Source organism: Gobius niger, assembly GCF_951799975.1.
Source record: "Gobius niger genome assembly, chromosome: 3".
NCBI lineage: Eukaryota > Metazoa > Chordata > Actinopteri > Gobiiformes > Gobiidae > Gobius > Gobius niger.
The window spans coordinates 45135839-45163553 of NC_136854.1; the positions used below are offsets into that span (position 1 = coordinate 45135839).

Consider the following 27715-nt stretch of genomic DNA (forward strand, 5'->3'; position numbering starts at 1 on the left):
CCATTAGCATTAGCCTGCTCAATGTACTTTCCTATAGCGGTTAGCATTACCCTGCTTTATGTATTTTCCTATAGCCGCTAGCATTAGCCTGCTCAATGTACTTTCCTATAGCCGCTAGCATTAGCCTGCTCAATGTATTTTCCTATAGCCGTTAGCATTAGCCTGCTCTATGTATTTTCCTATAGCCGTTAGCATTAGCCTGCTCTATGTATTTTCCTATAGCCGTTAGCATTAGCCTGCTCTATGTACTTTCCTATAGCCGTTAGCATTAGCCTGCTCTATGTACTTTCCTATAGCCGTTAGCATTAGTCTGCTCACTGTATTTTCCTATAGCCGTTAGCATTAGCCTGCTCAATGTACTTTCCTATAGCCGTTAGCATTAGCCTGCTCTATGTACTTTCCTATAGCCGTTAGCATTAGTCTGCTCACTGTATTTTCCTATAGCCGTTAGCATTAGCCTGCTCTATGTACTTTCCTATAGCCGTTAGCATTAGCCTGCTCTATGTACTTTCCTATAGCCGTTAGCACTAGCCAGCTCAATGTATTTTCCTATAGCCGTTAGCATTAGCCTGCTCAATGTACTTTCCTATAGCCGTTAGCATTAGCCTGCTCAATGTATTTTCCTATAGCCGTTAGCATTAGCCTGCTCAATGTATTTTCCTATAGCCGTTAGCATTAGCCTACTCAATGTACTTTCCTATAGCCGTTAGCATTAGCCTGCTCAATGTATTTTCCTATAGCCGTTAGCATTAGCCTGCTCAATGTATTTTCCTATAGCCGTTAGCATTAGCCTGCTCAATGTATTTTCCTATAGCCGTTAGCATTAGCCTGCTCAATGTATTTTCCTATAGCCGTTAGCATTAGCCTGCTCAATGTATTTTCCTATAGCCGTTAGCATTAGCCTGCTCTATATATTTTCCTATAGCCGTTAGCATTAGCCTGCTCTATGTATTTTCCTATAGCGGTTAGCATTAGCCTGCTCTATATATTATCCTATAGCCGTTAGCATTAGCCTGCTCTATGTATTTTCCTATAGCCGTTAGCATTAGCCTGCTCAATGTATTTTCCTATAGCCGTTAGCATTAGCCTGCTCAATGTATTTTCCTATAGCCATTAGCATTAGCCTGCTCAATGTATTTTCCTATAGCCGTTAGCATTAGCCTGCTCAATGTATTTTCCTATAGCCGTTAGCATTAGAATGGAAACATTAATGAATGTTCAGACCTTTGGAGATTCTACTTTAAATGGAAATTAGCGTCTCTGAGCTACATGCTAACTGCTTGTGTAAGGTCAAAAGGTCAACAGGCCGGAAAAGCCGAGAGCCTCGAAACAATGTTAGAACTATTATCTGTGAACTCTGACCTGTGAAAAAGCACAACATGGGAGCTTTAACCCCGCCCACGGCACGAGCAGATGCAGACCCCGCCCCCTCTGTTTTCAAAGTGCCCGCAGGCCGGGTGTGTGGGCGTGTCTGTGGGCGTGTCTGTGGGCGTGTCTGCGGCGTTACCTGCTCCTCCCTGAGCGTCTGCAGCTTCTTCATCTTGCTCTGCCGGTAGTACTCCATGATCATCATGGCGGCGTAGATCTTGCCTACTGTGAGGTCTGTCGCTGCTGAGAAAGTGAAGAGTTACCTGCCCCATTAGACCCTTCGAGTAATGAACCCTGAGCGCGGGGGGGGGGGGGGGGCGGGACAGAGACACAACAACAACAACAACAACAACAACAGCAGTACCAGGCACCGGGAGGCAGAGCAGCGCGGGGGTCTAAACGAACATCTAGTCGAAAATGCAATTCAATTTTATTCAAGATTTAGTAAAAAAAAAAAAGACTAAATCTGCATTTTAAGGGGTTAGATGCAAGTTCGCCATTTTATACTCACTACTGCCACCTCAGGTCTTATGCGTAACTGCAGCTTCTGTATTAAGCTCGTGCATGACGGCGCTTCAGACAGAACAGGTCTGATCTTCTACACATTAGGACATGGAGGAACATGTGGGGGAGGAAAATACTTTAGTTTTAACATGTTTAAACCCTGTATAGTCTCTTTAAGACAAATGTAGTGGACTTTGCATTTCTAATATTCATTATAATCATATTTGATCTGGTTCCTCTGCTTCACGGAGCTGCTCACATGATCTGAGGCTCTTTCAGACGGTGAGGATTTTAGTCTCTCCTTTTCATTTCTATTTAGTCCAATTTTAGTCTTCAAAAACATCACTTTGACTAAAATTAAGACATATTTTAGTCGATGAAATTCACACTGCTGGAGTAATAATGTGTCTCTTTGTTAATGCTTACTGCTAACTGTAATTATATTTATTTATCCGAAAAGTCACGTGTCGGCAGATGTTCAAACCCTGAGTGTCAGAATCAGAACTCGCTGCTTTAAATCCTCGAGACATCAGGGTTTCTGAACTTAAATGTCTGTAAACACTCAGTTCATCAAAGTTTCATAAATTCTGATTAAAATGACTTTTGCAAAAATACAACAGTTACTGGAGTTTAGAGAATCTGAGCTGTTACGATAACCAGGCTCCCGTCAAACTGCAGCCAACAATCAATGGATTTAAGTCACACATTCAGATGTAAACTCTGCTTAGAACTGACTCCTTCATAAATATAGAGCTTTTTTTGTTTTTAAAGTATTTTGGAAAAGTACTAATTTGTGCATGATGTGTACGGTCAATACACAACAAGTCATAGTAAAAGGCAAACTTCACCCCGTCATTATTTGTACTTGAAATAAGACTTTTAATGCTGGTTTTGACTCGGTCTCGACTCATCTTGAAATAAAATTGCCAATGGAACAAGCATTAATTTGCATAAAATAAGATAAATCAACTTGAACGCTTAAAATAAGACAAAAAAAACGGAGACAAAATGGTCACAGACAAGAAAAATATGTCTAGTTCCATTGGCAATCGTGTTTCAAGTCAAAACCGCATTAAAGCAGCATTAAAAGTCTTATTTCAAGCACTTTTAAGGCACTTTTGTCTAAGATAAGATTTCATTTTTTCCAGCAAACAGTCAAACAGTCTCCGTGACGGTAAAAACACTGCACTGCTGAACCAAAATGCTGAACTTCTCTTGGTAAAAGTAATTGGCTTGTTGCTCGGTGTGGCTATGCTAGTTCCTCTGACCTGAAGGTGTGAGCGCCTGGACTTCCTGTCTGTTTTCTTTTCCTGGAATAATAATCATATTTTCCAAAGATTATGTTGTGGGCGGTGAGTTCCCGGTAGACGATCATTTACTGTGTTCAAATCATGAAGTTCAGATCAGAGACGCCTGTGATCATGAAGGATTGATAGTTTGTCTTGAAGCTAAAGGCTAACATGCTATAAAAATATATATAAAGGCACTATTTCAAGTTGTGTGAAAAGAAAATTACAAAAATGTGTTAAAAAATGGACAAAAAAGGGACGAAAAATTGATGAAAAAGTGGCAAAAATGTCACAAGAAATTGACAAAAAATTGAAGAAAAAATTACCAAAATGTGATAAAAATTTGACCAAAAATGTGACAAAAAAATACAAAAATGTGATAAAAAATTGTCAAAAAAGGGACGATAAATTGATGAAAAAGTTACAAAAATGCGACACAAATGTGATAAAAAATTGACGAAAAAATGAAAAAAAAAAAAAAAGTGACAAAAAAATTAACAAAAAAGTTTCAAAAATGAGTTAAATACTCAACAAAAAAATAATGGAAAAAAAAAATCTGACGTGAGGAAAAAAAGATCCTCTCGGTTCAGGCGGGAGTTACAGAGTTTAAATTAGCCTTTAGCTTCTCGTCTATGGAAATATTTCTACCAGGAACTCACTGGTCTAAGCTCATCTTAATGGAAATGAATACGAACAGGAAGTGCTAGCGCCCACAGCTTCAGCTCAGAGGAACTAGCGTAGCCACATTGTGCAACAAGCCGATAGAGGTTTATGCAGATCAGGAGATTCAGACCATTTGATAAAACTATCTCCACACAAAATATATATATATATAAATATAAATATAATGAAATATGAAATGCAAAGGCTGCTCCTGTGTGTGGGAAACACTGCCGCTGCTCTGCCTCTGTGGTGAAAACACACTTTTACAATTCCACATTTCAACAGCACAAAGCGGTCGTCTTTTCACAGGCAGATGCTCCTCTCACCTCTAATGCATTCATTTATATCAGACTTAAATTTAACTTAACGCTGAGCTGGGGGGGGTCGGGGGGAACCATTACGATCGTCACGGTGCAAAAAGAAAAGACTCAAAAACACCAGCTCAGCATTTTTCCAAAAACTCCGGATTCATCCCCAGAGTTTGGTGAAACAGTGAAACATTTAAAGTTGGAAAAATGTGAGCTTTGTTTTTGGAAACGGCATGCTGTTTATTACAGAGGCTCCGCCCCCCAGCACGTACGGTCTACGACATATTTGATCTATTAGGATCTATCATGCACAGATTGAATGTACATGCACCGTCCAGTCTTTGCTGAGGCTATTTCGATGCAGCTAACTGTAGTGAAAAGACTTCTATAGAGGATCTTCTATAGCGACACCCCCTGATGCAGACGAGTGTGAGGAGGGGTCAGAGTGCAGCTGTGTGTGTGAATACAGCTGCTGAATGACCAGTGTGAGCAGGTCCTGTGTAAATACAGCTGCTGTAGTGGAATAATGACCAGTGTGAGCAGGTCCTGTGTAAATACAGCTGCTGAAGTGGAATAATGACCAGTGTGAGCAGGTCCTGTGTAAATACAGCTGCTGAATGACCAGTGTGAGCAGGTCCTGTGTAAATACAGCTAATAATGACCAGTGTGAGCAGGTCCTGTGTAAATACAGCTAATAATGACCAGTGTGAGCAGGTCCTGTGTAAATACAGGCTATGATTAAAGAGCCTATAGCGTTTATAATTTATTTACTCCTTTATAACTACTTTATACACTGCAAAAAGTGGATTCTAAGCAAGTAAAAAAAGTCTTACTTTAAGAAATAAGTTCTTATTTTTTTCCCTAAAAAGTAATAATGTTTTGCTGAGCAAAGTTTTCTTGAGAAAAAAAAATCTTGTTTTAGGAAATAAAATCTGGCCATTTTCTTGTTCAGATAAATTTACTAAAAACATGCTAGTTTTTCTCTTAACAAGAAAGAAAAACTTTTTGAATCTTCAGTTTTAGACAAATAATATTTTTTTCTTATTTTAGGAAAACTCAGATCAACAACTCTTAATGTAAGAACTGCTTCTCACAGAGAGATAAAACATTCCATTCTTTAAAGTGGGCGGCTCGGTGGCACAGCGGTTAGAGCCTCAGCTTCACAGCTAGAAGGTCCCGGGTTCGATTCCCACCAGGACGGGGCCTTTCTGTGTGGAGCATGTTCTCCCCGTGTCTACCACTAAAAACATGTACAAAAGGTGATTCTGACCATCAGCCTGGCTCCACATCATGGAGGCGGGTCTCCGGGCAATACTTTCCTTAAATATTAGTATTTATTAAGAACATTTTGCTCAAAAATGTGTGAAATTTAGAACATTTGACTTAAATCAAGCAACATTTAAGTAAAATATCCACAATTTTTCACTAAATAAGAATGTTTTTCTTAAATTATTCCGTTTTCTGAGGACATTTTGCTTAATTCTAGTTATTTATTTGCTTAAATTGAGTGTTTCTTTCTTGTTTTATGAAAGAAAAATATTCTGGAAATAAGAATTCTTAGCAAGAAAACAATGCTTTACCCCATTGGCAGAATGTGTTCCTTAAAACAAGACAAAACGTCCTTGTTTTTAGTGGGGTACTTTTTGCAGTGTATCCATTAGCCTCGACATTGATCGTTGCATCAAATCAAAATAACGTATGGATCTAAATAAGTATATGGATGTGAACACGTGACCTCCGCCGCCGCCGCCAGAGTCATAAGTACCAGAGGCGTGAGCGGGTCTGACTCTGTGAAGTGTGGAGTCTGTAGGAGCGACTCAGGTGCAGATGTTGTTCCAAGACTCGAGCCTGGTGTGGTCACGCGGTGTGGTCACGTGTGCAGTGTATGTAGCGTGTTTCTGCTGCGTGCTGTGGGCGTGGTCTGATCAGGGGGTGCAGAGCGGACACAGATGTCGGTAGAAGCTTTCCTCTCGTGGTGAAGTGAGTTCAGAAACACAGGCCGGAGCTTCAGTAGAAACTTACCCTTGTGCGGCGTCACCAGCAGGTCCAGCGTCTTCTGCGACAGGTTCGGCCAAATAGCCATCATCTCTTTTCTGAGCTCTGCGTCCATTTGGTGCTTATCTGCCCCTCCTGACGCCCCGTGACCCCCGCCCGCATCAAAACACAAACCCCCCACCATTCATTCACATGGAAGACACAGACAGGAGGACAGACAAACCCAAAGGTGACACATCCAGTCACAGAAAAAAGGCACGAGATGGACCGGGTCAAAAAACAAGACGAAAGAAATGGAAGAAGAAGCACGAACGATCGGCACGAGACATGGACCAGACACATCCGCCCACATGGACCAGACACATCCGCCCACATGGACCAGACACATCCGCCCACGGGCACATTCAGCCAGAAAGAGGAGAGGTTAGTGACATCGTCAGAAAACACACAGTCTAACTACAGCAGGCCTATGCTAACATCTACTATCATCAGTCTAACTACAGCAGGCCTATGCTAACATCTACTATCATCAGTCTAACTACAGCAGGCCTATGCTAACATCTACTATGGTCAGTCTAACTACAGCAGGCCTATGCTAACATCTACTATCATCAGTCTAACTACAGCAGGCCTATGCTAACATCTACTATCATCAGTCTAACTACAGCAGGCCTATGCTAACATCTACTATCATCAGTCTAACTACAGCAGGCCTATGCTAACATCTACTTTCATCAGTCTAACTACAGCAGGCCTATGCTAACATCTACTATGGTCAGTCTAACTACAGCAGGCCTATGCTAACATCTACTATCATCAGTCTAACTACAGCAGGCCTATGATAACATCTACTATCATCAGTCTAACTACAGCAGGCCTATGCTAACATCTACTATCATCAGTCTAACTACAGCAGGCCTATGATAACATCTACTATCATCAGTCTAACTACAGCAGGCCTATGCTAACATCTACTATGGTCAGTCTAACTACAGCAGGCCTATGATAACATCTACTATCATCAGTCTAACTACAGCAGGCCTATGCTAACATCTACTATCATCAGTCTAACTACAGCAGGCCTATGCTAACATCTACTATCATCAGTCTAACTACAGCAGGCCTATGCTAACATCTACTATGGTCAGTCTACCTACAGCAGGCCTATGCTAACATCTACTATCATCAGTCTACCTACAGCAGGCCTATGCTAACATCTACTATCATCAGTCTAACTACAGCAGGCCTATGCTAACATCTACTATGGTCAGTCTACCTACAGCAGGCCTATGCTAACATCTACTATCATCAGTCTAACTACAGCAGGCCTATGCTAACATCTACTATCATCAGTCTAACTACAGCAGGCCTATGCTAACATCTACTATCATCAGTCTAACTACAGCAGGCCTATGCTAACATCTACTATCATCAGTCTAACTACAGCAGGCCTATGCTAACATCTACTATCATCAGTCTAACTACAGCAGGCCTATGCTAACATCTACTATCATCAGTCTAACTACAGCAGGCCTATGCTAACATCTACTATCATCAGTCTAACTAGAGCAGGCCTATGCTAACATCTACTATCATCAGTCTAACTACAGCAGGCCTATGCTAACATCTACTATCATCAGTCTAACTACAGCAGGCCTATGCTAACATCTACTATGGTCAGTCTAACTACAGCAGGCCTATGCTAGCATCTACTAACATCAGTCTAACTACAGCAGGCCTATGCTAACATCTACTATCATCAGTCTAACTACAGCAGGCCTATGCTAACATCTACTATGGTCAGTCTAACTACAGCAGGCCTATGCTAACATCTACTATCATCAGTCTAACTACAGCAGGCCTATGCTAACATCTACTATCATCAGTCTAACTACAGCAGGCCTATGCTAACATCTACTATCATCAGTCTAACTACAGCAGGCCTATGCTAACATCTACTATGGTCAGTCTACCTACAGCAGGCCTATGCTAACATCTACTATGGTCAGTCTAACTACAGCAGGCCTATGCTAACATCTACTATGGTCAGTCTAACTACAGCAGGCCTATGCTAACATCTACTATCATCAGTCTAACTACAGCAGGCCTATGCTAACATCTACTATCATCAGTCTAACTACAGCAGGCCTATGCTAACATCTACTATCATCAGTCTAACTACAGCAGGCCTATGTTAACATCTACTATCATCAGTCTAACTACAGCAGGCCTATGCTAACATCTACTATCATCAGTCTAACTACAGCAGGCCTATGCTAACATCTACTATCATCAGTCTAACTACAGCAGGCCTATGCTAACATCTACTATGGTCAGTCTAACTACAGCAGGCCTATGCTAACATCTACTATGGTCAGTCTAACTACAGCAGGCCTATGCTAACATCTACTATCATCAGTCTAACTACAGCAGGCCTATGCTAACATCTACTATCATCAGTCTAACTACAGCAGGTCTATGCTAACATCTACTATGGTCAGTCTAACTACAGCAGGCCTATGCTAACATCTACTATCATCAGTCTAACTACAGCAGGCCTATGCTAACATCTACTATCATCAGTCTAACTACAGCAGGCCTATGCTAACATCTACTATCATCAGTCTAACTAGAGCAGGCCTATGCTAACATCTACTATCATCAGTCTAACTACAGCAGGCCTATGCTAACATCTACTATCATCAGTCTAACTACAGCAGGCCTATGCTAACATCTACTATGGTCAGTCTAACTACAGCAGGCCTATGCTAGCATCTACTAACATCAGTCTAACTACAGCAGGCCTATGCTAACATCTACTATCATCAGTCTAACTACAGCAGGCCTATGCTAACATCTACTATGGTCAGTCTAACTACAGCAGGCCTATGCTAACATCTACTATCATCAGTCTAACTACAGCAGGCCTATGCTAACATCTACTATCATCAGTCTAACTACAGCAGGCCTATGCTAACATCTACTATCATCAGTCTAACTACAGCAGGCCTATGCTAACATCTACTATGGTCAGTCTACCTACAGCAGGCCTATGCTAACATCTACTATGGTCAGTCTAACTACAGCAGGCCTATGCTAACATCTACTATGGTCAGTCTAACTACAGCAGGCCTATGCTAACATCTACTATCATCAGTCTAACTACAGCAGGCCTATGCTAACATCTACTATCATCAGTCTAACTACAGCAGGCCTATGCTAACATCTACTATCATCAGTCTAACTACAGCAGGCCTATGTTAACATCTACTATCATCAGTCTAACTACAGCAGGCCTATGCTAACATCTACTATCATCAGTCTAACTACAGCAGGCCTATGCTAACATCTACTATCATCAGTCTAACTACAGCAGGCCTATGCTAACATCTACTATGGTCAGTCTAACTACAGCAGGCCTATGCTAACATCTACTATGGTCAGTCTAACTACAGCAGGCCTATGCTAACATCTACTATCATCAGTCTAACTACAGCAGGCCTATGCTAACATCTACTATCATCAGTCTAACTACAGCAGGTCTATGCTAACATCTACTATGGTCAGTCTAACTACAGCAGGCCTATGCTAACATCTACTAACATCAGTCTAACTACAGCAGGCCTATGCTAACATCTACTATCATCAGTCTAACTACAGCAGGCCTATGCTAACATCTACTATCATCAGTCTAACTACAGCAGGTCTATGCTAACATCTACTATGGTCAGTCTAACTACAGCAGGCCTATGCTAACATCTACTAACATCAGTCTAACTACAGCAGGCCTATGCTAACATCTACTATCATCAGTCTAACTACAGCAGGCCTATGCTAACATCTACTATCATCAGTCTAACTACAGCAGGCCTATGCTAACATCTACTATCATCAGTCTAACTACAGCAGGCCTATGCTAACATCTACTATGGTCAGTCTAACTACAGCAGGCCTATGCTAACATCTACTATGGTCAGTCTAACTACAGCAGGCCTATGCTAACATCTACTATCATCAGTCTAACTACAGCAGGCCTAAGCTAACATCAGTCTAACTACAGCAGGCCTATGCTAACATCTACTATCATCAGTCTAACTACAGCAGGCCTATGCTAACATCTACTATCATCAGTCTAACTACAGCAGGCCTATGTTAACATCTACTATCATCAGTCTAACTACAGCAGGCCTATGCTAACATCTACTATCATCAGTCTAACTACAGCAGGCCTATGCTAACATCTACTATCATCAGTCTAACTACAGCAGGCCTATGCTAACATCTACTATGGTCAGTCTAACTACAGCAGGCCTATGCTAACATCTACTATGGTCAGTCTAACTACAGCAGGCCTATGCTAACATCTACTATCATCAGTCTAACTACAGCAGGCCTATGCTAACATCTACTCTCATCAGTCTAACTACAGCAGGTCTATGCTAACATCTACTATGGTCAGTCTAACTACAGCAGGCCTATGCTAACATCTACTAACATCAGTCTAACTACAGCAGGCCTATGCTAACATCTACTATGGTCAGTCTAACTACAGCAGGCCTATGTTAACATCTACTAACATCAGTCTAACTACAGCAGGCCTATGCTAACATCTACTATCATCAGTCTAACTACAGCAGGCCTATGCTAACATCTACTATCATCAGGTCTAACTACAGCAGGTCTATGCTAACATCTACTATGGTCAGTCTAACTACAGCAGGCCTATGTTAACATCAGTCTAACTACAGCAGGCCTATGTTAACATCTACTATCATCAGTCTAACTACAGCAGGCCTATGCTAACATCTACTGTCATCAGTCTAACTACAGCAGGCCTATGCTAACATCTACTATCATCAGTCTAACTACAGCAGGCTTATGCTAACATCAGTCTAACTACAGCAGGCCTATGCTAACATCTACTATGGTCAGTCTAACTACAGCAGGCTTATGCTAACATCAGTCTAACTACAGCAGGCCTATGCTAACATCTACTATGGTCAGTCTAACTACAGCAGGCTTATGCTAACATCTACTATGGTCAGTCTAACTACAGCAGGCCTATGCTAACATCTACTATGGTCAGTCTAACTACAGCAGGCCTATGCTAACATCTACTATGGTCAGTCTAACTACAGCAGGCTTATGCTAACATCTACTATGGTCAGTCTAACTACAGCAGGCTTATGCTGACATCAGTCTAACTACAGCAGGCCTATGCTAACATCTACTATGGTCAGTCTAACTACAGCAGGCTTATGCTAACATCAGTCTAACTACAGCAGGCCTATGCTAACATCTACTATGGTCAGTCTAACTACAGCAGGCCTATGCTAACATCTACTATGGTCAGTCTAACTACAGCAGGCTTATGCTAACATCTACTGTCATCAGACTAACTACAGCAGGCCTATGCTAACATCTACTATCATCAGTCTAACTACAGCAGGCCTATGCTAACATCTACTATCATCAGTCTAACTACAGCAGGCTTATGCTAACATCTACTGTCATCAGACTAACTACAGCAGGCCTATGCTAACATCTACTGTCATCAGACTAACTACAGCAGGCCTATGCTAACATCTACTATCATCAGTCTAACTACAGCAGGCCTATGCTAACATCTACTATCATCAGTCTAACTACAGCAGGCTTATGCTAACATCTACTATCATCAGTCTAACTACAGCAGGCCTATGCTAACATCTACTATCATCAGTCTAACTACAGCAGGCCTATGTTAACATCTACTATCATCAGTCTAACTACAGCAGAGCCTATGCTAACATCTACTATCATCAGTCTAATTACAGCAGGCCTATGCTAACATCAGTCTAACTACAGCAGGCCTATGCTAACATCTACTATCGTCAGTCTAACTACAGCAGGCCTATGCTAACATCTACTATCATCAGTCTAACTACAGCAGGCCTATGCTAACATCTACTATCATCAGTCTAACTACAGCAGGCCTATGCTAACATCTACTATCATCAGTCTAACTACAGCAGGCCTATGCTAACATCAGTCTGACAGGAGCACTGATGTGAGTAAATGGACCCCCCTTCGTACCCTTGGCGATCTTGATGTCCAGCGCGGTGCGGATCAGGGCCATCAGCGTGGAGTTGAAGTGCACCGTGTTGTCGTCGGCGACCGGGAGGTCCATCCTGAGCAGCCTCTGTGGAGAGTAGCCAGGTAAGGTGCGGTCAGGGGGGCGTGGCCTGCACACCTGGGACACACCTGAGCGCCTCGGGACGGGGGGGAGGGGGGAACGGGGAGGGGGCGGGGGTCGAGAGAGCTCCATAGACCACGGCCTGAGTTTAGGACGGCGTTTACGCTCCAGGGGTGTCTTTTCATTGGACGTCAGAGCGATCCAGGGCCGCGGCGCTCGGCCACTTCAGCCACGCCTCTTTAGAATACTTCCCTTCTCCATTCGCTCGATAGTGATGGGACAAATGAGGCTGGAATAAAGGGAATCTCACGAGCCAAAGATTTGTTTTTGGTGTAAATTAAAGGCCCTATACTTAATTTTGACCTTTCGTTCTTTTATGTTGTACATTTTGCAATAGTTTTCTGTTGTTTTTACGGACTTTAGGCCAAGGTAAAGAACTGCATAAACAAAGAAGTGCTGTCGATCCACTCATATTTTTGAATCACAGGTTCCAGAGTTCATTTTACTGTAAGAATTAAACTCATTATTGATACTAGTCCGACATAAACACTTAAGGCGAGACACTTTAGGTGAAAGTATTGATGTTTCCCGCAGTGGTGGAAGTGGAGATTTGTATCTGTTTTCCTCCCTTTACACCTTAGTTTTCATGTCAGATATAAAAATGATGATGTTTATTTGATGATGTTTTGTCTGCGAGGTGGGGGCGACCCGGAAGTAGAAAGGCCGTCTTTCCCGCGGGTTTTCATTCATAAATATTGACAGATTTGACATCCACGTGTCCTGCTAAGGGGCCCCGTGATGACGCTTTCACCCAAATATGGTGTTTTTCCTCCTACGAGACGCTGGAGCGGAAAAGTGGAAGAACGGGCCGAGCATGCGCACTCGCTACAAAACTTCAGGGCTGGTTTTCTCTGAATGAGAGAAGCCGCACTCGGGCAGAGCCTGAGCCCTTATAGAAGCTCCCACAGACTCCACACTTTACAGGCTGAGACACAACAAGGTTTAGAAGGTTTTTTCAGACAGTTTTTTTAATATCTAATTCCTAGCCTGATTTATTCAGCTTTGAAACCAAAAAAACAGGCGGAATTTGAGTTTTTACAGATTTTTTCACTGATGATTAGTTTATTGAAAAACTAAACAAAATATCCAAAATCCCCTCTGAAAAAAATCTTAGTTACTAATATGTCAATAAAATAAAACCATTTAATCTGGATCAATTCATTATTTTGGTTTCGTTGCCCAAAATATAGACAATTTTGGCCATTTTAATGCTCAAAATGCCTTATTTTTATGGGAAAACATAAAATGACAGAAAAAGTGCAACACATGTTTTTCTCATATTTATATCTGTGATGTTCAGCAAAAGCTTCAAATTGACATCTCTACATTTATTTATTTCCCCTATTCACCTACAGTGTCTCGCCTTAAAGCATCTGCTCACATTTCAATGACTATTTCCTGAATGTAGATGTGAAAAGTTTGTTATCTGCAGAGGTGGTCAGTGACAAAGTGAAGAGGTTTTCAGGATCCGTACTTTATTTGAAAAGGTATTTGTGTTGAGGACTTGCTACTTCACTTTCTGTCATTGACACTGACTCACACAGGTTTGTCCCGGTTGTGTTGCCGTACGGAGGGGAATTCTGGCACAGCTTTTATGTTTTTGAAGAGACATAGAACATACTTCACAACAGATCTGTTTTTTCTACAGAAAATACTGAATTACTTTTACTTTGACCACCTCTGTCACGTTCCAGATACACGGTCATCACGTACGACAGGGATTTGCAGCTAATCCATGATTCATTTGTTAATTATGTCTTGATTAATTGTGAGTTAAAGCGTTTACTTTGACAGGCCTGAAGTAAAGTTGACAGTGACATTTTCCTTTTGAAGAAAACGTGGTTCAGTAACGTGTCATACAAAGGGGTGTGGCTTAGCTGAGGGGAAGAAAACCTCTCAGGGGAATCACAGTTTTTTGCCGTTGTCTTGTCGACCCTAAACATATTTAACACACAAATAAAGTCAAGCCAAAATCGGGTCCATGTGGATGTTTTTTCAGCACAAATTGTTCAGTAGAAGCAAAAAAACGGCAGCTAACGTTAGCATATGTAGCATGAAACTAACATTAGCTTCCTGGTTAGCATTGTCCGTTTTTCATTACTCCATCACTTTGCTCCTCTCTGTGTCTCTCTTAATAACTCAGCATTTGTTAAAGCAGGTTCACTTTTTCCTCTTTGTTTTCCCTCTGGCTGCTTTGGACATGACCATATATGGGCGACTCCAAAGATGCCAGAAAACATCCACAAGTACGACTCAGACTTGCATAAATTACTACTCGTACAATGAAATTCATGGGGTGGACGCGAGATTTCCCGACAAAAAGAAAAAAATTAGACACAGGGCCTTTAAGAACTTTTGGGTTTATGCAGCTCTACAATATTTTAGAAATATTCTCATCACTTGCATTGACTTGCACATGCTTCAATTCAACTTTCAGCCGTGAAAAAGTAAACTGTGATACTTTCAAATCAACAGCAGATGGCAACGGTAAAAGAAGCTCCAGCCACTGCTTCATTTTCCCATCACTACTGATCATTCATGGTTTATTCATGGTTTTCCGTGACTTTTCCCGCATTTAAAGGATTATTTAATCGATAGAAACGTGTGATTTGGCAACACCCTTCCTTTTGCATCACTCGAAACCCATGGATTGAAAGCTGTGACGTCACATGAACGCACCCCACTGAAGGCACGGGCTAAACTCGCCTTAGTTCTTCAATTAGCCTGGATTTTATTTGCTTTGAAACTAAAAAAAAACAAAAAACTGCGTCTCCTGCTTTGCCAGTGATACTCTTCGACAGCACAGCTTCCCAAATGAGCGCCATCTGCTGCTAAAAGCAACCGTGAGAGCCGCCAACCACGAGGAGGAACAATCGGAGCCGAAGCGGCGTCCGACCCAACCTGTGCCCATGTTCCCTAAATGTGTGAATGCTGGGGGCGCATTGACACATCTCGTTTTCCACACAAACCCCGCCGTAGAGACAGATATACACCGATCCCACAGACCCTAACACACAGACTGCAATTAAGGCTTTTAATTGGCTGGTCGCGCGGTGTGGCTGCGCTAGTTTGGCTAACCTGGCGTCGCTAGCGGCAGCGCTTCCTGTCCGTGTTCGCTTCCGTTTGAGGTTAGCTTAAATCCATCTTCGGTGGACGGTAAGTTCCTTGTAGATGATAGTTACTGCGTGGGAAAAATACTTATTAAATATGTCTGGATTTATAAAAGAGTTTGTCTTGAAGCAAAAGGCAAGAGTTATAACGCTGCTAATATGAACTGATCTGGTTTTGAATTGTCTTTAGCCTGTAGCTGCAAGACAAGCTCTCTGATCTTTATAAAGACTCTGAGTTTTCTGTTCAATATTAAAGTATGACGAGGTAAGACGTTTCATTAACATAGTATCAGGCGATGTTCACAAAAAGCATTTAGCTCGGAGAACACTTGCTCATTCTTATCTTAGGTTTCAAAAGGTCTGGTCGTTCATTAAGGATTTCTAACGAGGCTTTGACCTAAACGTGTCGAGGAGTTGACAACAGCGTAAAACATTTGGATTGTTCGTAATTTGGGACGCTTGATGGCTAATGCTAACAGCTATAGGAAAAATACAGCCATACAACCAGAAAGGGTTAGTGCTAGATGTTCTGCTCCGGAGGGACTGCTGTGAAAACGTGAGATATCATGACACAAATTAAGGTTCGGGCCAGAGAAATGGTTAACCTGTTAACTCCCGCCTGAACCCAGAGGAGCTTTTTCCTCACGTCATCAGGTTTTTTTCCAACATTTTTTTGTGGGGTGCTCAACTCATTTTTGTAACTTTTTTGTCATTTTTTGTCACATTTTTGTCATTTTTTCGTAAATTTTTTTGTCATTTTTTTGTCATTTTTTTGTCATTTTTTTGTCATTTTTTTGTCATTTTTTTGTCATTTTTTGGTCATTTTTTCATCAATTTTTCATCAATTTTTCATCCATTTTTCATCAATTTTTCATCAATTTTTTGTCACATTTTTGACATTTTTTTTGTCATTTTTTTGTCATTTTTTTAATCAATTTTTTGTAATTTTTTTGTCACATTTTGTCAAATTTTTGTCATTTTTTTGTCAATTTTTAATCAATTTTTGTCACTTTTTTGTCATTTTTTTGTCACATTTTGTCACATTTTTTCGTCATTTATGTGTCAATTTCTTGTCAATTTCTTGTGACATTTTTGCCACTTTTTCATACATTTTTCGTCACTTTTTTGTCACATTTCCATCATTGTTTTCGTCTCAGTTTTGTTGCTATTTTCTCCCCTTTTTTCCAGAAGCTTTTGGATTGGGGTAAAGCCAAACTGGAGAAAATGTGCTCGGTTCAGGTGGGAGTTAAGGGTTAACTTTAAGGATTAGGATTATTTGTATTTTTAGACAAACCAACTCATAGATCTACACAAACTCACAACAGACCGTCCCTCCGGAGCAGACGGTCTCGCACTAACCAACCAGAAACCACGCCCCCAGTGAATTCTCATTGGATTAAGGTTGGGGTAAGAACACTGTCGGGGGCGGGATCATGGCGTAACTGGGTTGGAAGGTAGAAAGACACTTCCCGGACTAGCCCGCTTGCTAACTGTCCGCATACGCTTAGATAAAGGATGCACTGATCAAACACTGGTATTGGATATCGGAGCAGATACTGAACTGATACGGTTATATCGGGTATTGGCTACAAATATCTGATACTGAACCTGTTTTGGCTCTCAGCGTTTTAAATACACAACTTTCACCAACTAAATATAAGTGAATATGAACCTGCTGCTCCTCCTTTTGAAGCTCAGAACCTGGAGAATAGTTTTAACCTCTGCAAACGCAATCGCCGCGCAAACTTCCAGCAGCAACAGTATGCTAATGCTAACGTCAGCTAATCAAAGCTAGGGCAGAAATTATGATTGGATCATCTTATGAAATAAAATAGCCACTGCTGGAGTGAACAAGTATTTAAGTTTATGAGTTTAGTTATAATGATCAGATCGGATCAGATCATCGTAAGCTAAAAGTCTTACACCCGAGGACATTTAGTGCAGAAAAGTCCAGTGATCTTTGTGTGATGTGTTTTCCAGTAGTTTATTAATATATATCATTTATCTGCAACATCTCGTCCGTAAGAAAAGATTAAACTTTGTTGATCTGACAATGGAGTAAAGAGGACCATTCATGTTTTTCACTCACAGCAGCCATTTTAAAAAAGTCTCTTGACGTCGGATATCGGCAGATACTCAAACCCACAGTATCGGAAAAAAATAGTTTGGATCGAACACCATTTCTTCTCTTTATTTTTATGCTCAACACACCACGTGATCATCTACTAGAAACTGGCTTTTCACCGCAGAAGCTTCAGACGTTATAACTGAATCTCAACAGGAAGTGAATTAGGACAGGAAGTACTGGCGCTCGCAGCTTCCGGTTAGCGTAGCTAGAGTAGCCACATCGCGCGACGAGCCAATCGCAATTTAATCGCTAAATGGAAACAAAAAAACCGGTATCACTGCTCGCGTCGCAGGAGACTGCTGATTCGTAGGCGTCTGCTATAGAGCTCCCCCTACCTGTAAGGAGGTTCCCTGTCTGTTACAAGTCTATCCCGGGTAAAACCCATGGACGGCGGCGTGCGGATAGAAGCGGGAAGCGCGGGCGCCGCTTGCCGTTCGTATCCGGGGGAAACGCTTCCATGGGGTTTACCTCCGAACATGAGCGTTGGGCACTCACTATGGCACACGGGTGGATGGCGGGGGGGAAGGGGGGCGTGTGGTGTGTTTGTGTTGGGCATGCCCCGAGCCAAGAGGGTGGGCAGGCTGGAGGGGCATCGGCCGAACATCCAGAGCGGCATGCCAACTACTGCCACGGCCATGCAACCCAAAAAGAACATGCGGAAAGAAAGAAGCCGTAAAACACCGACAGGACTCCCCAGACACATGCACATGCGGTGGATCTAAACCCGGCGGGTCTGCACACACAAGCAGCCGTGCACCGCGCAAAGAGAGTATCCTCCGAATCACGCAGGATCCAACTCTTACGCTAAACTTTTGCGTGTTTTTAAAATCCCTGGATATGAGTCAAATTGTGCAGTATGAAGGTCTCTCTCGATGCCAAACGGCTGCGGTTGACAGAGGTGGGCAGGATTGCGGGAGAGTTTGTTTTGGACAGGTTGTAAAGTTGGTCGGGGGACGGTTGTTAGAGCTGAGGTGAGCGATGGTTTCACAGATAAAAGGGGAGAGTGAGCAGAGAGGAAGGGGGGGGACAACACTTAAAAGGCAAAAAAATTAACCAAAGAGAATATTTATATCTTTGAAAACACATAGATCTGTGTAGAGAGAGAGAGAGAGAGAGGACACTGGGCGGAGACTTCTAACGAGACGAAGACTGGACCAACATTGACGTAAGCTCACAGGAGAAGTTGATAAAGACAAACTGACTATTTCTCTTTCCCAAAGTGTCTCCAGTGTTGGATACTGTCCCGTGCCCAGTGCTTAGGAGGCTAGCCCTGCTGTGGGTGTGACATGTCTTGCAGCTGGTTCAGAGCCAGGACTTTGGGGCTGGGAACTGGTGGAGTCCAGGAGGAACAAGTTCTGCCGGACCTACTTGGTGCAAACGCAGGAATACTCGCTTGTATCTTGTCCAACCCGGTTTTCCACCACACAGAAGCGATCAGGGCTGTGACACGAACAGAGCTGCTCTTTACGCACTCCTGCCGTGAGCACAGGCAGTTTTCTGTGGCTGACGGGGACTGAGGTAAGCTTTATGGGGAGAGCGGTGCAGCTGAGGCGGGATGATGAATGGACTTATACAGTGCTTTTTCACCTCCATCAGGCTTAAAGCGCTTTGCATCAACAAACCACTCACTCATTCACAGCAGTGTGATGGGAGAGTGTCAGCGTTTACCTACCACTGTCTTCCATCTGAACCACTGTCTTCCATCTGAACCACTGTCTTCCATCTGAGCCACTGTCTTCATCTGAGTCACTGTCTTCCATCTGAACCACTGTCTTCATCTGAGTCACTGTCTTCCATCTGAGCCACTGTCTTCCATCTGAACCACTGTCTTCCATCTGAGTCACTGTCTTCATCTGAGTCACTGTCTTCCATCTGAACCACTGTCTTCCATCTGAGCCACTGTCTTCATCTGAGTCACTGTCTTCATCTGAGTCACTGTCTTCATCTGAGTCACTGTCTTCCATCTGAACCACTGTCTTCCATCTGAGCCACTGTCTTCCATCTGAACCACTGTCTTCCATCTGAGTCACTGTCTTCATCTGAGTCACTGTCTTCCATCTGAACCACTGTCTTCCATCTGAGCCACTGTCTTCCATCTGAACCACTGTCTTCCATCTGAGTCACTGTCTTCCATCTGAACCACTGTCTTCCATCTGAACCACTGTCTTCCATCTGAACCACTGTCTTCCACCTGAACCACTGTCTTCCATCTGAGCCACTGTCTTCCATCTGAGTCACCGTCTTCCACCTGAACCACTGTCTTCCATCTGAACCACTGTCTTCCACCTGAACCACTGTCTTCCATCTGAACCACTGTCTTCCATCTGAGTCACTGTCTTCCATCTGAACCACTGTCTTCCATCTGAACCACTGTCTTCCATCTGAGCCACTGTCTTCCATCTGAGCCACTGTCTTCCATCTGAACCACTGTCTTCCATCTAAACCACTGTCTTCCACCTGAACCACTGTCTTCCACCTGAACCACTGTCTTCCATCTGAGTCACTGTCTTCATCTGAGTCACTGTCTTCCATCTGAACCACTGTCTTCCATCTGAGTCACTGTCTTCCACCTGAACCACTGTCTTCCATCTGAGCCACTGTCTTCCATCTGAGTCACTGTCTTCCATCTGAACCACTGTCTTCCATCTGAGCCACTGTCTTCCATCTGAGTCACTGTCTTCCATCTGAACCACTGTCTTCCATCTGAACCACTGTCTTCCATCTGAGTCACTGTCTTCCACCTGAACCACTGTCTTCCACCTGAACCACTGTCTTCCATCTGAACCACTGTCTTCCACCTGAACCACTGTCTTCCACCTGAACCACTGTCTTCCATCTGAACCACTGTCTTCCATCTGAGTCACTGTCTTCCATCTGAGTCACTGTCTTCCACCTGAACCACTGTCTTCCATCTGAACCACTGTCTTCCATCTGAACCACTGTCTTCCATCTGAACCACTGTCTTCCATCTGAGTCACTGTCTTCCACCTGAACCACTGTCTTCCACCTGAACCACTGTCTTCCATCTGAACCACTGTCTTCCATCTGAGTCACTGTCTTCCATCTGAGTCACTGTCTTCCACCTGAACCACTGTCTTCCATCTGAACCACTGTCTTCCATCTGAGTCACTGTCTTCCACCTGAACCACTGTCTTCCATCTGAACCACTGTCTTCCATCTGAACCACTGTCTTCCATCTGAGTCACTGTCTTCCATCTGAGTCACTGTCTTCCACCTGAACCACTGTCTTCCATCTGAACCACTGTCTTCCATCTGAGTCACTGTCTTCCACCTGAACCACTGTCTTCCATCTGAGCCACTGTCTTCCATCTGAGTCACTGTCTTCCATCTGAACCACTGTCTTCCATCTGAACCACTGTCTTCCATCTGAGTCACTGTCTTCCACCTGAACCACTGTCTTCCACCTGAACCACTGTCTTCCACCTGAACCACTGTCTTCCACCTGAACCACTGTCTTCCACCTGAACCACTGTCTTCCATCTGAACCACAGTCTTCATCTGAACCACTGTCTTCCATCTGAACCACTGTCTTCCATCTGAACCACTGTCTTCCATCTGAACCACAGTCTTCATCTGAACCACTGTCTTCCATCTGAACCACTGTCTTCCATCTGAGCCACTGTCTTCCAGTGTCAGACCTCATTTGAAAACCAAGACCTTCTAGTTTCTAAGAATATGGTAAATGGTCTATAGTGCTTTTCCCCCTACATTAGGCACTTTCACCCTGAACCACTGTCTTCCACCTGAGTCACTGTCTTCCATCTGAGTCACTGTCTTCCATCTGAGTCACTGTCTTCCATCTGAGTCACTGTCTTCCATCTGAACCACTGTCTTCCATCTGAGTCACTGTCTTCCATCTGAGTCACTGTCTTCCATCTGAACCACTGTCTTCCATCTGAACCACTGTCTTCCATCTGAGTCACTGTCTTCCATCTGAACCACTGTCTTCCACCTGAACCACTGTCTTCCATCTGAGTCACTGTCTTCCATCTGAACCACTGTCTTCCATCTGAGTCACTGTCTTCCATCTGAACCACTGTCTTCCACCTGAACCACTGTCTTCCATCTGAGTCACTGTCTTCCACCTGAACCACTGTCTTCCATCTGAACCACTGTCTTCCATCTGAGTCACTGTCTCCCATCTGAGCCACTGTCTTCCATCTAAACCACTGTCTTCCACCTGAACCACTGTCTTCCACCTGAGCCACTGTCTTCCATCTGAGCCACTGTCTTCCATCTGAGTCACTGTCTTCCATCTGAGTCACTGTCTTCCATCTAAACCACTGTCTTCCATCTGAGTCACTGTCTTCCATCTGAGCCACTGTCTTCCATCTGAGTCACTGTCTTCCATCTGAGTCACTGTCTTCCATCTGAGTCACTGTCTTCCATCTAAACCACTGTCTTCCATCTGAGTCACTGTCTTCATCTGAACCACTGTCTTCCATCTGAACCACTGTCTTCCATCTGAACCACTGTCTTCCATCTTAGTCACTGTCTTCCATCTGAACCACTGTCTTCCATCTGAGTCACTGTCTTCCATCTGAGCCACTGTCTTCCATCTAAACCACTGTCTTCCATCTGAACCACTGTCTTCCATCTGAGCCACTGTCTTCCATCTGAGTCACTGTCTTCCATCTGAGTCACTGTCTTCCATCTGAACCACTGTCTTCCAGCTGAACCACTGTCTTCCATCTGAACCACTGTCTTCCATCTGAGCCACTGTCTTCCATCTGAACCACTGTCTTCCATCTGAGCCACTGTCTTCCATCTGAGTCACTGTCTTCCATCTGAACCACTGTCTTCCAGCTGAACCACTGTCTTCCATCTGAACCACTGTCTTCCATCTGAGTCACTGTCTTCCATCTGAACCACTGTCTTCCATCTGAGCCACTGTCTTCCATCTGAACCACTGTCTTCCATCTGAGCCACTGTCTTCCATCTGAACCACTGTCTTCCATCTGAACCACTGTCTTCCATCTGAGTCACTGTCTTCATCTGAACCACTGTCTTCCATCTGAACCACTGTCTTCCATCTGAACCACTGTCTTCCATCTGAACCACTGTCTTCCATCTGAGTCACTGTCTTCCATCTGAGTCACTGTCTTCCATCTGAACCACTGTCTTCCACCTGAACCACTGTCTTCCATCTGAACCACTGTCTTCCACCTGAGCCACTGTCTTCCATCTGAGTCACTGTCTTCCATCTGAACCACTGTCTTCCACCTGAACCACTGTCTTCCATCTGAGCCACTGTCTTCCACCTGAACCACTGTCTTCCATCTGAGTCACTGTCTTCCATCTGAACCACTGTCTTCCACCTGAACCACTGTCTTCCATCTGAACCACTGTCTTCCACCTGAACCACTGTCTTCCATCTGAGCCACTGTCTTCCATCTGAACCACTGTCTTCCATCTGAACCACTGTCTTCCATCTGAGTCACTGTCTTCCATCTGAGTCACTGTCTTCATCTGAACCACTGTCTTCATCTGAACCACTGTCTTCCATCTGAACCACTGTCTTCCACCTGAACCACTGTCTTCCATCTGAGCCACTGTCTTCCACCTGAACCACTGTCTTCCATCTGAACCACTGTCTTCCATCTGAACCACTGTCTTCCATCTGAGCCACTGTCTTCCATCTGAGTCACTGTCTTCATCTGAACCACTGTCTTCATCTGAACCACTGTCTTCCACCTGAGCCACTGTCTTCCACCTGAGCCACTGTCTTCCATCTGAACCACTGTCTTCCACCTGAACCACTGTCTTCCATCTGAACCACTGTCTTCTATCTGAACCACTGTCTTCCACCTGAACCACTGTCTTCCATCTGAACCACTGTCTTCCAGTGTCAGACCTCATTTGAAAACCAAGACCTTCTAGTTTCTAAGAATATGGTAAATGGTCACAACTTGTATAGTGCTTTTCCACCTACATTAGGCACTTTCACCCATTCACACAGACATTCATACACCAGTGTACGCAGACACTGGAGGCCAGGTTGGTGAAGAGTTTGCATCTATGGGTGCTGGGATTCAAACTGCCAACCTTTCCGGATATAAGGTGACCTGCTCTACCGTCTGAGCCTCTGTCTTAACCTTTAAACCTCTGCCGTGAGGCCAGAGTTATTTCCTTCAGTTGCACCCGAAGCTGATTGACACCTCAAGCCAAAACCTTCTATTTGACTAAAAGCTATGTGAATGAAACACAACTTACATCAGACTTGCCGTCAACAACCCGAACCATCACCCCACGGTAAACAACAGGTGGTAAAGAACTGTCCTCCAGTGTGTGTCTACACCTTCCACAAACACGCAGTGTGTGTTGGCTTTTAGAACACAAAACAACAACAACAAAGTGCGTCTAAGCAGTTGCCACTAACAAATCTCTTGCATGTCTTTCTTATCTAATCTCAATACTGCTGCATTTTAATGATTACTTTCTTTTTTACACCTTCTATTATAACTGACTAATGTTATTAACTGTATCTTTTAATCTGTATTGACTGTATCTTTTATCTAACTGACTAGTTGTTCATGAACTCCTGCTGTGCTTCCTCATGTTGCCTCCTGCATTCTCACTTAAGCTCTGTCGCGCATGAACTCTTTGTTGCATGTTTGTTTTGGTGTGTTATTCCTGCTGCTGAGCAAATGTGATGTTTATTGTACTTTGCCATGTGATAATCGTGATAACTTGTCTTACCCATTTCCAGGGTGCCTACTGTACATCTGGCCGAGGACTACAGATGGAAACTAGCCTTTTGGCAACTCTGGCATATTTTACAGTTGAGCTGTTATGTTAATATGCACTGTCCTTGCAAAAATAAATAAATAAATAAATAAATATTGGTATTATCTTGTATGCTGTGAGTTTCAGACGGCCGTCTTGTCTCTCCTCTGGTAAAGTATCAGCCGACAGTCTGTTGAGATCATGTTTAGGTACGTACTCTGGGTGGATGTGAGCTGAGTGGGTCCCATGCGGCCCTTAAACACACTGGTCTGTTTCAGAGAGGAGGGAGCTTGTTTTATCTCAGTGTTCTTGAAGGTAACACATGGTTAAACAAAGCTGCGAGACATGTCACACCTGACCTCGATCTGTATCCTGTGGTTAAGGACCTCAGTGGCTGAAGGATGGATGGGGGATCAGTGGAGTTACGGACTTAAGTCGTTATGCGGTGGACAAACTTAACAACAGCGTAAAGACGACAGAGGAGGGGAATGGACAGTGGACGGACAGGACGGACAGGAGAGAGAAAACAAACCGAGGGACTTAAAGGAAACTGAAATGGGTTCATTCGATATGAAACAGAAGTGTGGACAGACCAGGAGGCAGTGAGCGCGGACACACCCTGCAGTTACTGTGAGCTCGTCTTCGTGTACTTACAGCGTCAGTACTGTGTGTGTGTGTGTGTGTGTGTGTGTGTGTGTGTGTGTTTGTGTGCGGAGGGTTGGATATAAAGAGTCCACAGCATCGAGAGAGGGACGACTGAAGCGGACTCTGCAGGTCCTTCTGCGCCCACAACGGCAGCTTTAGCTTACAAATGTCTCTGAGCACATTGGAGGTTTATCCTACAGGACTGTCTGTCTTTGGGGCCGACCCGCCGCCACACGGGGGGGTCAGGTGCACGTCTAAATACTGTAAACCTGGCTCCGCGTTAGGGCTGCACGATATATCGCAAAAAGAATATCGGATCGCAAACCAGGCGATGCAATATCCGGATCGCAAGAAGCTACGATACATCGCAAAGTCTCTAACCTCAATAAAAAGGAGCTTACAAATGGTTAAGTTTTAGTGATAGTTTTCCTAATTTAGTTCCATTGTTGCCTTGTTTTGATGATTTAGGTTGAAACGGGTTCCTAAAATACTAAAAGGTGATTCCAATATCATGCAGCCCTACTCTGTGTGAAGTAAACAGATTAGCAGAATGGAAGGACTTCCTGCTGCGAAGGCTACAGCCGCACTAATGCTTCACAGAGGCGTAAAGGGAGTTTAATTTGAGCGTCGAGTCCGTGGAGCTGGTTTGATCTGAATGTCATGATAAAGAACGGCGCAGAAGTGTGGCTGTAGCCCCCGGCGCCGCCGTGTGGCTCACAGGAGAACCGCAGAGCTCTCCCTCTCTCGCTGCTGCGGACACAGACCACTTCACTGCACAGAAGCCCAGGGGCCTCCACCGGCCGAGAGAGGAGGGCCCACCAAAAAAACCACCACCAAAGACACCAGAGCACCAGATCACCACACCGGCACACACACTGGGAGCTGAGACGACAGGACAGGAGCGGGACGGGGGCAGCCCCTTTTACAGAGAGACCCTGCAGCTGGTCCGTCTGACTGACGCTAAGAAAAACTTCGTACTGAGCAGGGAACTGGCTCTCGCCTTCGTGCTGTCGGCTTTGGGTCATTTAAAGGCTCTACACCTGATGGTTTTATAGCTTTAGAATGTTGTTTGTAACAACAGGTCCAACACAGAACCAGCAAAACCCAGGGAACGGTTTGGTCACATGACACTTATCCAAGAAGCATATCATTGATTTTTCTAAAGTCTCTCCGTTTGCTGATCTTTGTAACTTATCAGAGTCTGGGCACGGACCAATGAGAGGAGCTTCTCTGTGCACAGGGAATGAGGAGGGTCCAATCAGGACGGAGCTTTTTCCCTCTCTGTGTCCTTATCTTATTATTTCTGTATTATCTTACAGAGCATCACTTTAACACAGCAGCATGTAGGCTCTGTAACTGTAAACACTAATCAAACAGAGGCTTATTGCAAATCACCTGTGGAGCAGAAGGGGCTTCATTAAGTATGTAAAAACAACTGAAAGTATCTATACTTTAATTAGATATCGGTATTGCTATATGTTCTAAAACGATATATCGGCCTCTGCCAGCTCCCACGCACCCTGACCCTTTACATCATGGAAACTACTGTACTTTCCTCTCAAATATAATGACAAAGCATTAGTTTTCATAGAGTGGTGTTTCCTTACAATTTGTATAGATAAATATTAAACTAACAGGCCACCGTTTTACACACTGAGATCTGTTCTTACCTGAGCTTAGACGAGTTCATGTGGACCTGTCTGGTCTTCACGCGTGTCCTCAGGCGTTAGCATTTAGCCTCTGCTCCTCTATAGCTCCAAACAGGGGAAGCTAACAAGCTCTTAAATATGGTTACGTGAAGTGTTCCACTACAAAGTATAATTACACACAATTAAACAATGTGGATTTTCTAAGCGGATAAAAGGGGGGACTATATTGTAAGGCGTAATAATACCAGGAGTAGTTTGGCATCCGAGCAGTAATGTCTTCACTTTACTGTGCGGAAGCTGAAGGACTCCTATAAGCTCAGTAGCTTCTATTTTCACCTGGTTTGGAGCTATAGAGGAGCAGAGGCTAAATGCTAACTGTGCTGTGTTTACGTGATTGAGGACACGCGTGAAGACCAGACAGGTCCACATCAACTCGTCTAAGCTCAGGTAAGAACATATCTCAGTCTGTAAAAACTATTCCTTTAAAGGAGTTGGTTCCTGGTAAAGGAGAAGGGTTCTGAACCCACCAGTTGAGAAGCACAGGTCTGGAAAACCAGCCGTGTTTCAGCATATACTTATACGTGTTTCATGTTTTTACAATAGTATTAGTGGCTCGTGCTCATAAAGTCTTCCCTGTGAGGAATTGGGATGTTAGAAAGTAGCACTAAAGACTTTGGACCAAAACTAAAACCTTCAAATGTTTGCTCTCTCTGTTCACAGCTCGTAAAGAAAAAGAATCAGGTGTAGGGCCTTTAAAAGTGGAGTTTAAGGTTGAAGGAAAGTGAGTTTTTATGTGAGATGGTTTCACATTGTCACCAAAGACCTCCCCACTCTGTGCAGAACAAGCACCCCAGATGGATGTCCATGTTCTCTCACAGTCTGAGCTGTCGACCTGGCGCTGAATGACCCTGGCGTTCAGTGTAAAAGGGGCTGCGCGGAGGCTGGGGGGGGGGTCTACCTTGTAGGCGACCCGGGCGGGACACCGCTTGCCCAGGCCGAGCGGCGGACACATGTGTCTTAACATCTGATACATGTCTGAGTAAGTGATCCGACCACTGGGGGGGGCGCCGTGAC

General features: G+C 43.7%; 1 protein-coding gene across 7 annotated transcripts in view; it reads right to left on the reverse strand.

The window, feature by feature from the left end:
* cacna1ab (calcium channel, voltage-dependent, P/Q type, alpha 1A subunit, b) overlaps positions 1-27715 on the reverse strand; it is a 217067-nt gene that overhangs the window by 34455 nt on the left and 154897 nt on the right. For 5 of the 7 annotated variants that reach the window (XM_079553243.1, XM_079553241.1, XM_079553242.1 and 2 more), the window contains 3 exons: positions 12203-12308; positions 6155-6262; positions 1508-1611 (listed from right to left, as the gene is read on the reverse strand). In XM_079553243.1, coding sequence (XP_079409369.1) covers positions 1508-1611; positions 6155-6262; positions 12203-12308 — 318 coding nt within the window. Of the gene's footprint in view, positions 1-1507; positions 1612-6154; positions 6263-12202; positions 12309-27599; positions 27697-27715 lie in introns of all 7 variants that reach the window. The other 2 variants (XM_079553238.1, XM_079553239.1) reach the window with 2 other exon arrangements.